General features: G+C 41.1%; 1 protein-coding gene across 1 annotated transcript in view; it reads left to right on the top strand.

The window, feature by feature from the left end:
* Nucleotides 1–15,625, top strand: part of SEMA3D (semaphorin 3D) — a 136,333-nt gene that overhangs the window by 99,490 nt on the left and 21,218 nt on the right. Inside the window, exons 9-12 of the mRNA XM_056516344.1 lie at nt 1,142–1,256; nt 1,689–1,758; nt 4,277–4,421; nt 14,564–14,786. Of these exons, the coding sequence (XP_056372319.1) occupies nt 1,142–1,256; nt 1,689–1,758; nt 4,277–4,421; nt 14,564–14,786 (553 nt within the window). The remainder of the gene's footprint in view (nt 1–1,141; nt 1,257–1,688; nt 1,759–4,276; nt 4,422–14,563; nt 14,787–15,625) is intronic.

Below are 15,625 nucleotides of genomic sequence, written 5' to 3'. Positions count from 1 at the left end.
AGCCATCTTTCTGAATGCCTGTAGTATGTATGATACAGCCCTGAAGGGCCAAATACAATCTGTGGTGATGACATGTAAATCCCACCACCCAGTGTTTCCTGCTGTGGCTGGTTCTATGCCTTCATATGGCAAAGTGAATTAATAAAAAAGTGATTTCTCCTAATGAATCTGAAGGGGCTGAGTAAATGTGGCTAAATTTGTGGTCCTTAAACTTAGAGCACAGATCCCCTAAGCTTCAGAGTTTATAAGTGAGAGAAGTAGGAACCTTCCTGGGATCATTCAGAACCTACACCTCGGAGACTACAGCTGGTGATAACATTTTTCTTAAGTGTTTCAATTCTTGGTTCATGCTGGTATATCACTGCCCTTGCCATTTTAAGGATGAAGAGTTCTGGGGCCCTTTTTATAGTTTTGCAGAACCTAAACGTTTCTGCTGTTTGAAACCAGGGCCCTTCGTGTAGTCCATGGAAGAAGTACATGAACAAACTCCTTGTTTGGCTTCATTAAATTAAAATCTTTTAAAATCCACTATCCATACACCTCTGCTGATCCAAGTCAGTAGAAGGTCACTTATCCTTCAGAAAGGTAATTCCAATCTCAAGTGACCCTTCATAGGTTTTTTCTTTCTCCAGTGGCTGAAGGAAATTTGGGCAAGCATGCTTATGTTTTGGAAACCCATAATAAAATAAATTCTAAAAATCCCTGTTGTGGAAGGATAGATTGATATTTCTGTAACAGTGATTATTAGAATAATGTGACTGGTTTTGCCTGGAATGCATTTTTATTTGGTTTGTAAAGAATTTTGAAGAACAACTGATTGTAAAAATTAGCCTCACAGGGAGCAAGAAATCATGTTATGTAGACATTTCAGTTAAAAAGCTGGTGAAGGAACTTTGCAATCAGGTTTGGGTATAATTTGGAAATTTGAACTGCCCACTCTCTGAGCTGATAAGTAACTACAGAAACTACTTAGAAAAAGGCTCTCCTACACTTTTAGAGAAAAGAAAATGAAAACAATTTATGTTTTTGTGGTTAAAGCCAACTATGGAATCAGACAGAAGATGCACAGTCCATACTGTGCTGCCACGTGTTAAAGCACTTACTTTTTTAACATTCAAGTATTTAATTTTATTTTTGCTAGAATGATATGGGAGGCCAAAGAAGCCTAATAAACAAGTGGACAACTTTTCTGAAAGCCAGGCTTGTGTGTTCCATACCTGGTCCTGAAGGGGCAGACACACATTTCGATGAGCTGCGTAAGTTAATTTATCTTTAATTTTGACATTAATAATTCCTGTTTTTGTTGGATTTTTTCCCCCCTCTGATTTATAGAAACACTGTGTTTTGTTTTGATTTTACTCCTCTTCCAAACAGGACTAGTAATACCTCTGACTTAGATCAAAAGTCCCTGATTAAAACTAATATTGATCTGATCAGAACTACAATGTTTTTCCTTTTCCCTCCAAAAGCTGGAAAGTAAAAATCTGATTTGGTATAAAACCCAGAATTTCTGCAAATAAACACATTTTAGAATATTACTACAAATTCACATGGCAGAAATTAAAATTCCAACAAAAATAAAATCTTGTTATATTTTTACAAATTTCCAAATTTCATATGGTAAATGCAGAAATAGTCAATGCATGTTTAGCTAAAAAAAATCCCCAAATATATTTTTCTCATTGCAGAAGATATATTCTTACTTTCTACAAGAGATGAGAGGAACCCACTTGTGTATGGAGTGTTCACTACAACAAGGTATGTATGGGATCATGTTTGGCCTCCGGAAACAAATGGTGAGGATCTTACTTTCATACTTTTGTATATACTCAGATCTTCTAGACTAGATCCTGATTCCTGAGAGCAGTTAGTAACTTCTGGAATAAGGTGTCTGTTGTCAGGGCTGTACTCACCAAGGACAATAATTTTCAGAACTGGAAACAATAAATTATGTCCCTAAGCCTTTGTGCGCCTAACTTTTGAGAGTGATTGTAAAGAGTAATGTAAATGTAACAATCAAAACTAGATTATTTTAACCTCATCCAGTTGAATTTGTAAATTTCTATCATTTTATTGAGCAACCAGTAGTTTCTATTTTAGGCAAATTACTGTCATGAAGCATTTCTGTAAGCAGCACTTTGACATCTGCTATTTCTTAGTATCAAAATCACTTTCTAAACTGATAGTTATGTGATTTTATAGTCCAGAGTTAATGAAAGGATAACCCAACTTTATCTCAGGGGGTGCACTAATTAATTAATGACCTTTCATATCAATAGTGACGTGCTCTCTATAGAATTTTCAGAAAGAAAACTAGTAATTCTTTCTTTTGTCTCCAGAACCTTTGAAGTAAGTGTAAATAATGACTAGCTAAACACTTACCAGTATGAGTACAATGAGGAATTGCCAAGACACTCCTTAATTCAGAAGCAGTTACCACAGTAGCTGCCTGGAATATATAACCACAGAAAATACTTAAAATCAAAGTAAATATTGCACAATGAATTAAATGGTTTGTGACGTAATCAATGTACATGCTATTCAGCAATTTGGCATGGTGCTCTTAGGAAAACTGAAGTGTTTTGGAAAAACACATTAGATAAAGGGAAAAAAATGCATGAAAATTAAATAAGTGTTTCTTTCTATATCTTGTTTTATTTTTTTGTCTTTCCAGTGCAACTTGTAATTCTCAGGCATCTCACTTATATCACTAATATATGGTCTTTAAGGTGTGCACACAATGTAGATGAATGTCCTTCACTTGGATAAAATTCTAATCAAAAGAGCTAGTAAATGATAGCTGGAAAGTGTCAGCCACTAGAAAAAACGACACTCTATCAAGTAGCCCCAAAGACCAAACTAGGTTTCAACCAAGCAAAGCTTGAAACTGTAACAAAAGAGACATTAAATGTCTGTAGTTACCAAACCTGTTCACGTTGACGTTTAGCAGCACTTACATCAACCAGAGGTGTAGGATTGGCGCAAACCCCATCAGGCTCTGTCATTCCTTACCAGAGGTGTAGGATTGGCCCCAGCCCATCAGGCTCTGTCATTCCTTACCAGAGGTGTAGGATTGGCCCCAGCCCCATCAGGCTCTGTAATTCTTATGGGATGTGTAGGATTGGCCCCAGCCCATCAGGCTCTGTAATTCCTTATGGGAAGTGTAGGATTGGCCCCAGCCCATCAGGCTCTGTAATTCCGTACCAGAGGTGTAGGATTGGCCCCAGCCCATCAGGCTCTGTCATTCCTCACCAGAGGTGTAGGATTGGCCCCAGCACCATCAGGCTCTGTAATTCCGTACCAGAGATGTAGGATTGACCCCACCCCATCAGGCTCTGTCATTCCTCACCAGAGGTGTAGGATTGACCCCAGCCCATCAGGCTCTGTAATTCCATACCAGAGGTGTAGGATTGGCCCCAGCCCATCAGGCTCTGTCATTCCTCACCAGAGGTGTAGGATTGGCCCCACCCCATCAGGCTCTGTCATTCCTCACCAGAGGTGTAGGATTGACCCCAGCCCATCAGGCTCTGTAATTCCTTGTGGGAGGTGTAGGATTGGCCCCAGCCCATCAGGCTCTGTCATTCCTCACCAGAGGTGTAGGATTGACCCCAGCCCATCAGGCTCTGTAATTCCTTATGGGAGGTGTAGGATTGGCCCCAGCCCATCAGGCTCTGTAATTCCTTATGGGAGGTGTAGGATTGGCCCCACCCCATCAGGCTCTGTAATTCCTTACAGGATGTGTAGGGTTGGCCCCAGCCCATCAGGCTCTGTCATTCCTCACCAGAGGTGTAGGATTGACCCCACCCCATCAGGCTCTGTCATTCCGTACCAGAGGTGTAGGATTGACCCCACCCCATCAGGCTCTGTCATTCCGTACCAGAGGTGTAGGATTGACCCCACCCCATCAGGCTCTGTCATTCCTCACCAGAGGTGTAGGATTGACCCCAGCCCATCAGGCTCTGTAATTCCGTACCAGAGGTGTAGGATTGGCCCCAGCCCATCAGGCTCTGTCATTCCTCACCAGAGGTGTAGGATTGGCCCCACCCCATCAGGCTCTGTCATTCCTCACCAGAGGTGTAGGATTGACCCCAGCCCATCAGGCTCTGTCATTCCTCACCAGAGGTGTAGGATTGACCCCAGCCCTTCAGGCTCTGTAATTCCATACTAGAGGTGTAGGATTGGCCCCAGCCCATCAGGCTCTGTCATTCCTCACCTCCCTGGCTGAGCCCAGCCAGGCAGGGCTGTTCCAGCGTGCTCACGGTGCTCTCTCTTGCAGCTCGGTGTTCAAGGGCTCGGCAGTGTGCGTGTACAGCATGGCCGAGATCCGCGCGGTGTTCAACGGCCCCTACGCGCACAAGGAGAGCGCGGATCACCGCTGGGTGCACTTCGAGGGCCGCATCCCCTACCCCCGGCCCGGCACTGTAAGTGCTCCCTCCTTACACACCTCTATTTTTACTCAGAAGCAATCATGCTTCACACCCTTCCCAGGCTGGTAATTTATATTTTCCACTCAGGATGTTTCAAATTATCCTCTCGACTCTTTTCCTTCTGTTGACAGCTCAGACTTCTACCTACCCTGTAGGTATATAAATATACATTTTTCCATGTCTCTGAGATAACATTGTGTCCAGACTATTTCCTGATTGTCTCTCATATTGTGGTCTCCCATAGGTTAGGATCGCCTCTAAGGCATCAATAAAAAGCATTTCTATATGAGATTAAGTTATCATGAGGGTTTTTATTTGTATTTCTGTTATCTTCATGTCTCTTAAAGTCATTGAGATACTGTCATTGATTCTGTTGTGTGCATTTGTGCATGTGTTGTGTTTTGAAGTAAAATAAGGAGATAATTGCTGGACATTTTATGTGATAAAAAGTAAGTAACAGGAAGAAAAGACAAATTTGGTATCTGGAAATACTTTTAACTTCAGTCTCTTAGACTTCAGCTGTAACAGGCTAAAACAAGGAGGAAAACGTTGAAAAACTCATTCATGTTTTCCCACTTCTGTCAGAGTATTCAATTTGGAACAGCTTGTGCCAACATTACAGATGAGGAAGAAATGGTTTTTTTGAAAAACACATCAGCTTTAAAAGCATCATTACAACTTTAAGCAACTCTTTGTATATAAAATGTAAAAAAGCAACAATTTTATCTAGAATAGCTCTTCATTCTCTTGGTCAGGTATTCAGTGAGCAGGTGTCAATGTTGAATGTGGCCTTAAAGCCATCTGGCTGTTTCTGCATTATCTCTGACATCAGCACAGGTGTAACCTCTGCCTCAAGCCACATTGTCTAGTTAATTTAGTCAATTTTTCACACATTTCTTTGTGTCCCTGTGTTTTCTTCTTCATCCTTCCACTGTACTGAGCTGCATGGTCCAGGCTGATGCTGTTGGTTGCACATGGTGGTCCCAGGTCAGGCCCCAAGTGCTGATTCCCTTCTCTCAGCTGAGGATGAGACTCAGAGCAGCTCTCTCTCCGAAGACCAGGACAGCTCAGAGGCTGATTTGGCCTGCCCAGGCTCTGCCCTGATGGAGCAAATCTCAACTTATTTGGACAATTTAGGCATTGCCAGCATATGCATCTCTCTGTCATGCAAAGTACATAGTGCTCCCAAAAAGAAGATTACATTTAAATTTTTTTTGTGACTGCGTGCAACTTCCATGACTGGTTAAGAAGATCAGATAATTTAATTTTAGCTACAAAAATGGTGCCAGCAAGAACAATAGCTGGTCCCATGGCATCTAAAGAGATTAAAATAACTCTCTTGAAAAACTCAGAGTGCCCCATAAGGATGAACACTTTTCACAGATAGATGGGTCATAAGCTCATTGCATTTTTGAGTGTATTAGCCATCACATGGTGAGCTGGGATTCTCAAGGACGGAAACATGCCATGCTGAAGCATGTCAGTGCTGATTTTTATCACTGATTTGCAAGTCCGTGGTTGCAAGTTCTGTAAAAGTTGGAAAGTTTAAACGTAAATATTTTCTGTAAGCTAACCCTTAGCTCTCCAACTACTTGCTTTAAACACCTGATAACAACTGTTAGAAAATAGTATCTTAAAAGTCCTCCAAACCTTCATAGTCTATGGATTTCTGTAGGAATTTGTTTGACCAAGGACTGAGAAGGGAAGTGGATTTACTGAGAAAAGCTGTCAGAAGAAAGATATCTATCATATTTGCTATATAGATTAGGTAAATGTATTGCTGCATAGCTTTTTATCTGTTCTCTTAGTGAGAGCTGGACTGCAAAGTACTTTAGGCTCAGTAGTTTGATGTAGGGTGCCCAAATAAGTAGATTTGTGCCATGCTCTTGGCTCGTGATGGGCTGTGCCAAACTTGGACCTGAACAGATTCAGGGTGGGATCTGGAAAAGCAGTACTGTGCTAAAAGGCAAGAAAAAGAAGCAGCATGAACCTTGAAGAGTGCTGCAATGTGAATGCTGAAATGCTCTTCCTTAAAGATTAATTTCATTATTTTTTGCCAGCTGTGAGATGGTTCAGGAATGCTCAGAACAAAGCCATAGAGGGATAATATATCTTTTTTTAAGTTACTAGAACATTTTTTAGATTTAATCTCCTCTTAAGTGTTGCTTGCAGTTGCCATAGCTAACACTGCTCTGATTCTATATTTCCTATATTTTACGTTACTGGCAAAGTCTAAAAATGTATTTTTACAAACCATGGGGCTATTCTAGGAAATGCATTTCTCTTGGTGGTTGGCTTTGAGAAATACATTGACTTCCTTTCAGCATTTATACAGAAGCAGGAGACTGCATACCCTAATTCAACTTTCTGCTCTGCTGCCTTTATCTCCTAAGTAAATAAAGCTGCTCACTATAGAGACCGTGACTACTTTGATTTTGAAATTTTGACAAAATGCTTCCTGTGGCAATTTGTGTGTGAGATAAACTCCCAACACGACCATGATATCATGCCTTTGCAATGCTGAGTGGGGAGCAGGCAGCAGCAGCCCCTCTCTGCTCGTGTCCCTGAGCTCTGCCTGCCCTCTGCCGTCATCAGAGCACCCCTGGGCATGGTGACAGGGCACACTCCACACCACTGGCACTGCAGAGCATACAGCTCTTTGACTTCTCTCAGCAGCATTAAAGTGCAAGTGGAAATAATGGGAATTAAACAGAGGCAAGGCTTCAAATCTGTTTCCATTTGGAAGCTGAAAATAAAAAGAGACAAAAAAAGCATGAAGCAGGCAGCCCTGACACAAAGGGCGAGTTGAAAACCAACTCTGTCTGCTTTAGCTGTTTAAAAAATTGGAGCTGCATATCTGCAGCTGTCCCCAGATAACAAATCCAGTTTTATTCCAGTCTCTTAGGGTTTCACTCAGGAAATTATCCACTAATAAAGAAACCATGGAGAATTTCCTTTAAAGTGTGTTCTGCATACTGCAGCAGAGTTTTCATAATATCCTCCCAGAAATCACAGACTGCATTTAAACAAGACTTTCAGTGAATTAGGAGGAAGAAATCTTCCACATTTTATTTATTGAGCTATGACAATTGCAGCATCAATTTATAGTGCCCATTTGGAAATTCTGATGGGGTACATAGGAGTCATAATCATTTCATTGATGCCGAATAAATGTTGTTAAGGTAAGATTTTTAGAGGAATGTCAGTGTTTAAAGATGCAGATTAATACTCAGTCTGATCTACTGCAGAATGCAGGACTGTTAAATGCTAGCCAAGGCAACAGCAAATGTTTTTGATGGTCTAGATATCTTACTGATCTGATTTGTCAAAAGATCAAAACAAACATCTTAATGAGCAAAGTAAGAATCTGGCAGTCTGACTCACTTAGCTACAAGAAGAAGCAGCCCAGCACATTGCTCTTGTCCATTTGAAGAGTTTAATGTCTCACCTCTTTCTAGTCCAGATCTGAATATGGTTCTGGCCTCTTGGATTCTTTGTGTTTTCTTTTTATTAAATGAGTTCCCTTACAATCCCTCAGATTTTCCTGTAATCATGGAATCTTAGAATCATAGAATCAACTGCATTGGAAAATAACCTGTCCAGATCATGGAGTCCAACTCCTGGCCCTGTGAAAGACACCCAAGAGTCACACCATGTGCATAAGACCATTGTCCAAATGCTTCTTGAGCTCTGTCAGGCTGGTGTTGTCACCACTGCCCTGGGAGCCTGTTCCAGTGCCCAGCCACCCTCTGGGAGAAGAACCTTATTCTAATATCCAACCTAAACCTCCCCTGACTCAGCTTCATCCTTCTTTATCTTTTTTACTCTCAGTTGCTTTCTCTCTCTTTCTTCAGTGAAACTCCTTCCTTTGTTTCTTCTGGTATTCCAGTGTGCAGGCTGATCAAGATGTGGTGTCCATCCTGTTGGGACTTGGCTATGCCAAAGAGAAATACTGCCTGCCAAAAAGCCTCCCTTGTCCTCCCTTCTAGTTAGTTTTGCTGCTTTATTAAGCTTGTTCATAAAACATTTAAGGTTGCACAGGTTTCCCTTGTTATTTTTAGACTTATCTTCCCCTTTCACCTATCTTTTATGGGACAGACTACATTCTTTGCTTCTCCAATTCCTCTCTCCTTTGATCTCCCTACTGTAAAATGGGGCAGCTTAATTAAGTGAAATATTTCACTTTATAGTTTTATTTTCCTCAGAAAGCCTCCTACACCTCCTGTTACTTACCAACCTGTTTTCCCCAACATGATTCACCTTCCAGCTTGTAACAGCCTTTCACATTGCTGCAAACCTTGTCCTTTCCTCATGGCAGAGCATTGCAAAGTGCCACCTGCAAAGTCAAGTTCACTCATCCAGCTGGTCTCAGCTCAGTTAGTCTCAGATTAATGCTCAATTTTTTCAGCATTTTCTATCAACAGCACAGGTGTGTTAAATGGAAAAGCAATACAAGGTGCTCAAGAGAACCACAAGAACAAATCTTGCCCAAGCAGTGGGATACAACCATTAAAAAAGTAATAGAGGATTTAAAATTTTTGTTTGCTTTCTTTGTGTTTTTTGTTTTTTGTTGTGGGGGAAGACTGAGTTTGATTCCATTTAAAATTGTCACTGTTTGTTTTTCTCCTACAAACCTGATTTTTTCCCCTCAGCTCAGCCCTCTTCCAGGCTCACTGAGTAGCTTCAAGGTTTCTATGAAAGTCTGCCCTCTGAGTGTTCAGTCCTCCTGGCACAACTCACTCATCTGGTAGAGAGCATTAAGAAAGCATGTTGTAGACAAATACAGAATGGTTTGTGCAGCTCTGATCAGTCTACAGAAAAGAAGCCATGTGGTATTTAGCCTCACAGGAGCCAAAGTTTCACCTTCAGTGTGTTGGCTGTGTTGGAGGTCCCCATTTAACACAGAATTTAGAGGATGAAGGTATTTCCTCTATTATATCTGCTTTTTGCTTGATGAATCAGTGATAACACAACTTATTTAGAGCCTGGAAGACTTTACACTTAATAATTTTGGCTAAGATGAGAGGTAATTAACCTTTGAAAAGTAAAACACCTTCAACAGGAAGGAGCAAGGAGTTCCCAGGACAAGGGACACTTCCTCAAGGAGGGAAGCTCAGACTAAGACATCCAATTCCCTGATATGGGAGAGGTTTAAGAAATACTTCACTTTGTCATGCTTCATACTGGATACTTCCAGTACTCCTAAGAGTGACTTGCTGACATGGTTCTCAGTTGTCCTTGTGAGATCCATAACAATTCCCAGCCTGGATGTTGTAAGCAAGCAGATTCCTACTTCACTCAACGTGATCAATCTACCCTACCCTGTGGGTGCCTGAGTCTCAGTGTTAAGTGAGTATCAGGATACATGTGACAAGACACTTCTAAACTGGGATTTTCAACACACTTGTAATAGAAACCCTTTTGAAGTTCCCAGGGAATGACATTCTGTTTTTAGTTTGTCAGTTGACATCAGCACTGCTGAACTACAGATGCATCATTAATGAAAAGGATATGTGTTTATATACCTTATAGCTAGATTCTCAAATAATTACCACAACTTTAATAGGTGTTAGATCCAGCAGCTCTTACTGAGTTCACTGGATGGTGTGAAGCACTACCCAGTTTGGCAAACTGGAGGTTTATTTAGGAGCCCAACTTCTGGCACCAGCTTTTGAGAAACTTGGCCACGTTTCCCACATAATGTTAACACAGTCACACTGTATGTCTCAGCATTGTGTGAGATCCACACATCTAGCACTCTGCTAAGCTGCAAATTTAATAAGACAAGTGAAAAAAGGAGAAAAGCTTACATATGTGTGGTGTTGTTAATTTAGTGTGTATTTGCTTTTATTTGAGAAAGATTAGCCTTAACTTACCACTGTGTGACCACATTTGGATACCAATAACAGGTGAGGGAGTAGAAGGCATCTTTGTAGATCACCTGGGATCAGGACTTAGTCCAGAGTGATTATTGTCAATCTGAGCTCACGCAGAAGGCATTTCAATAAATTTAAGTAACTATTGATTATTCAAAAGATTTGTGCCCCAGAGTTTATACAGCAGTTGAATAGACATACCCTTAGCACTTCCAACACTTGTTTCTGTTGGGTTTGGGGGAATCTGTTTGTTGGTCTGTTTGTTATGGATGGTTGTCTTGTTTTGTTTTATCCTTCATTTCTTGACACATATTATTTTTTATCAAGTTATCATTCATGCCAGCAAAGGCCTAAGCAACCTCTGAAGAATAGATTATGTGGCAAATGAACTTCTTGCAAAATTCTTATCTAGTGGTACTAATTTCACTCATTTAACGTGATTAATTTTGTTTTATATCAGCTATCTAGAAGAAAAGCATCAAATCTAAGCTGCTTGTTTAGAATTCTCTATCAGAAAAAAAAAAGATAGGCACTCCTGTGCAGTTCACATGCAGCCAAGATAAGAATCTAGGTCAGGTGAGATGAATCCCACCCTACAGCAAAAGCTGAAGATGCTAAGACAGCACAGTGATAGTGTTATGAGAACTTTTTTGAAGCCAGATTCTCTTGTAGTCCACATGAAACAACTCTGCCAACCTACTTCTGTGACATTGATATAAAAGCCAATATTTTATTGTTCCCAGTGGGAGATGTCACATATCTGAGAGAGCATCTGGTGCTGATGATATGAATAAATGAGCTATGAACTGGGCAGAGAACACTGATACCACTGTCATGAGACCTGCAACAGGATGTGAACTCACATTTTCAGACATGAAAGGTTGTTTCATTCACCCTCTTGACCATCCTACATCCTACTGATTGCTAGGAAAGGAAGCACAAGCCTACAGGAATTGTTCTGCAATGATGGGTGGACACAGTTTTAAAAAACAGCTTGAGAACTTTGCCAAAGGGTGGCCAAAACGACTTTCTCGTTCCCCTGTTCCATCCATCATGCCACAGTGAGTGATGCCTCTGGAAATAACTCCCTCAGCCAAGCATAACAGTCACACCTGCCCAGCTGCTCTTGGTGGTCATGCTGTCTTAGGATAGGGTCCAAAGCCCACTGAAATAATTGGAAAAGCCCATGTTGACTGAAGCAGATCTCTGGATCAAACCCTTAGTCCTTATTTCTTAACTATGCAAGCTGGTGGAAGATTCCTGTATCGTGCATGGTAGGGCTTGGGCCTTGGGGATGACTGTAGCAGCTCTGTAGTTCCATATTGTCAGAAATTTTATCCCACTGGTTTTTAGTAAGTGATGCCACTGCTCTCATCTTCCTCCGATGATGGATTTTTGGCAAAAATCTAGGAGATTTTTCACATAGAAATGGACTTCTGGAATTGAGTTGTTAATAGGTGAGCAGTCAGCACATTTCCAGCAGATGCAGTCACTCTGAGTAATGAGTGAGAACATGAACCACAGGAAAGGGACATACAGGGAAAATCAACCTGTCATCCATCATGAGGGGGAAGAGAGTTACTTCATGGTTGGGAAGTTGAAGGGGTGAATTTGTTTCTCATCCTTTATGGAATAAATTAATGCAAAACTGATTCAAAGTTATCACGTTTCTCTCTAGTTATCCTAAAAAACCTTCATTCAACACCTCTAAATGTAAACATACTTTTGTAATCCCAAAGTCTTATTTTTTTGTCCCAAAGTCATATTTCTTTGTGAAATTATTCTAGTGATATTGTTATCTTCAAAAGCCAAGGTGAATACAGCCCACCTCAAGGATGTAACCTTGGAAAGGCTTTGTAAAAGCACAGCAGAAAACAGAATGTGGGAGATGATACCCAGCAAGCAGAGGGTGAAATTCTGACAGGACTGCTGACACAGATTCCCTAGGGATAGCTCCCTGCAATATGTGTTTCCAGTGGAACTGGTGTTTCAGCAGGACTTTCCTTTTCTTCTTTCTTACTTGTATCTTCAAGGAATGTCTTTTGAGTGGTTATCATAGGACAATACAACCCTTTTTTCCTTTTACTTTTCTGTTTTTTCACAGCCATAAATGGAATTGTGCAATGAAACAAAAATGACTGTGTGACAGAATTTATCTTAATTCAAATTGGCACAGCTTTACTGCCCATGGGGAAATTGTTAAAAGCTATTAGGTGATCCAAGGGCTTAAGATGTTTTTCAATAAACTCTTTCACATCCATTATGAAGATGGGGATGCAGAGGCTTAACTCTCACAGCCTGAAACAGCACTAAGCAAGTGACACTTGCACAAAGTCTATTAGCTCTCTAGAAAGCCATAAAACTCAGTTCAAGCAAGGAATGGAAATAGGCTGCAGGCTCTTAAATCACTGGGCTACAGCTCTGTTAACTGAAATCAGAGGTTGAGTTCAAGTGCAGACCCCTGGTCACTCTTTTGTTTAATGTTTAGATGGGCTTTGCCATAGTTTAGGCATGCTCCAAGGGGCACCTTCCCCGTGGCAGTGCTGTGGCAGTGTTTGGGGACCAGGTAGACCAGGAATTGATCCCAATAAGCTTCAGATATGGCCATAGATGTGGATGTATAACATCAGCTGGTCTGTGCTTTGCTGGCCTGTTTTGTTTTTGAATACACAGGTAGTCTTAAATATTTTTGTGAAGCTTTCCCCTCAGTCAGAAATTTGTGTTTAGTTGCTATTCTACCTTACATAGTGGAAGAAATCCTAAGCACAGGCCCCTAACTGGCACCATAGATTCAACACATGTCCAACTGGGTAGCTGGGAATGTAAACTAAAGTCTTCTCTGTCAAAAATTGCTGTGAAGGAGGGCTGTAGAGCAACTTCACTATAAATCTTAACTTTCTTTTGATAGAATACAGAGGTAGTCACATTTCTTTCTTCACAGGCTGTGTTAGAGCTCCATCTGGCAGCAAACACAGGGATTACTTTGTTAAAAAAGAATATGAAAAGAGAAGCAATGAATAGTTCATATGTGAAATGTTGTCACCAACCAGAATAATGTGTCCAGTTCAACTGAGTTTTAATTCCCCAGTTAACACATCTAGATGCTTTCAGATGCAAAACAGAAGTTTTTTGAGGCTGGGATTTGAAATTAATTATAAAAGAAGGGACAGAAAAGAGATGCAAGCAGCTGTGGGAAGGAAAGCAGAGATAGGTGATGAGAGATCATGGGTCACCAAAATGAACCACCTTGCACGTGTGTACTTGGGCTTACCCCAGAAAATACAGAAGGGAAAAATCTGATGGAGGTTGAAGAGGTAGGTTTGTAGGCAACAAATTTGTGGTCTTCAGGCAACATGTGTTGGAACCAACTTTATGCAAGCTAAAGAAACAGATGGAGTGACCAGTTTGTCAGTACAGGTCTAATATAGGTGGGAGTGAGCCCCAGCCTGGGGAAGTGTCTGAAGGACTAAAAGAGGATGAGACTGTGTTGTTAAAAGAGAAGAGAATACTGCAGCAGCTGAGCTGTGGGCCTGGTCAAGAGTGGCAGCTCAGTGAATGAGTAAGGAAGTCAATTTTGAGAAATAATGAGCCACAGAGATTGTCTGGCATGTGGAGAGTACATCTTTTTTAAGAAAAAATTACATGATGTGTAGGAAGTACAGTTCACTGAAAATGAATTTATTTCAGGCCATATACATGGAAAAGTTACAGCCTCTGATTTCAGGCCAAAGGCAGAAAGTCAGGCAGAAATTCAGCTTTGGAAAGAGGAACAGAAGCACTGAAAGCAGAAAAGCCTTGAGATGCTGCACTTGAAGAAGGAGCGCTCCTCCCGCAGCAGCCACGGGAGGGCAGCCCAGGCTTGCTGCTGGCAGCTCCTGCTCTGGGACCTGCAGCAGATTTAACTGCTCTGGCTGTGCCCACAAGTGAGTCACACAGAGCAGGTATGTGTGACAGGTCTCCTTCCCTCTGGTCTCATTCTGCTTGTCCATGTGAAATAGCAAACGTGGTATTTTGGCCGTGAGTGTGTCAGGGAACACAAACAGGGAGGTAGAATTCTCTGCACCCATTTTGAAAATTTCTTTGGTTTTAAAGCAATTCTTTCAAAACATGAGGTATTGATGACCACGTGCTGCTTTGAGGTGAGAAAAATCACTGAAAATTATGATTTATCGTCTTTACAAATGTTATTGCGGAAAACTTGATTTCTACTTGTACTTCTTCCCTAAAATTCCTCTCATCTTCTTGTTGTCTCTCATTAAGTGTCCAAGCAAAACCTACGACCCGCTCATAAAGTCTACCAGAGACTTCCCTGACGAGGTGATCAGCTTCATCCGGCGGCACCCGCTGATGCACAAGGCGGTTTACCCGGTGACCGGAGCGCCGGTGTTCACGCGGACCAACGTGGACTATCGCCTCACCCAGGTTGTGGTGGACCATGTCATGGCAGAGGATGGGCAATACGATGTCATTTTCCTGGGAACAGGTATGAGAGAGAGCTTCCAGTGTTGTTCTGCACAAACCCCAGCCTTTTACAGCAGCTTTAGTCCCGTAGGTCCTGAATGAACCTGAATAAAACTCTAGATTAACATCTTTTTCCTATGCATACAGCTTCAGGAAGAATATAGGTGCTTCTGGTTCTGGTCCAAGTCTCCATGCAAGTTCTTAATTTAAATTAATTTGTCAGTTCAAGATACTACTACTGTTGGGATTTTAATGCCTTCTGCTGCCTAGGTGATAAACCATTTAGGGGTCAGAGTACCTGAACTTTCTTACCCTCCAAGTACTACTCAATGCCTGTCTTTAGGTTACACGGTAGTCTGGCTTTCTGCTGAAAGCACATCAATAAAACTATTGAAAGAAAAAAATTAGCTAGATAGCTTCAAGGAGTACTTCCTGTTATCAGCAGTGACATGGTGCTTCAGCATTTTATCTCATGCCATGCTGAACAGTTTAGGAGGGTTTCAAAGGCAACAATTCCACTCAAATAATTTTAAAGATGTAAATTAGCAACATGATAGCTCCAAACATGACAACCAGGATTGAACAGAGAGAGGTTTAAGCTATTCTGTCAGGGAAAAAATTGCTTTGCCATTTTTCTATGGATAATTATGTACCTATTTACATTTTTGTAATAGATAAATGCCTTAAGGAAAAGGCCTAGTTTTCCCCTAGTAATTAAATTTAGAATCACTGGACAAATCACCCTACAGCAAGGTATTCTAAGGAATATGAATATACCTTTTCATACATTTCTGAAGTAATAATCTACCACATTCCTTCACTGGTGTTTTTGTTCTTATTCTGTAATTCATCATTCTCTCA

Source organism: Oenanthe melanoleuca, chromosome 1A (genome assembly GCF_029582105.1).
Source record: "Oenanthe melanoleuca isolate GR-GAL-2019-014 chromosome 1A, OMel1.0, whole genome shotgun sequence".
In the NCBI taxonomy this organism is placed as follows: Eukaryota; Metazoa; Chordata; class Aves; order Passeriformes; family Muscicapidae; genus Oenanthe; species Oenanthe melanoleuca.
The sequence above is the reverse complement of the archived record's forward strand: the minus strand, read 5'-3'. Positions and strand labels throughout refer to the sequence as shown.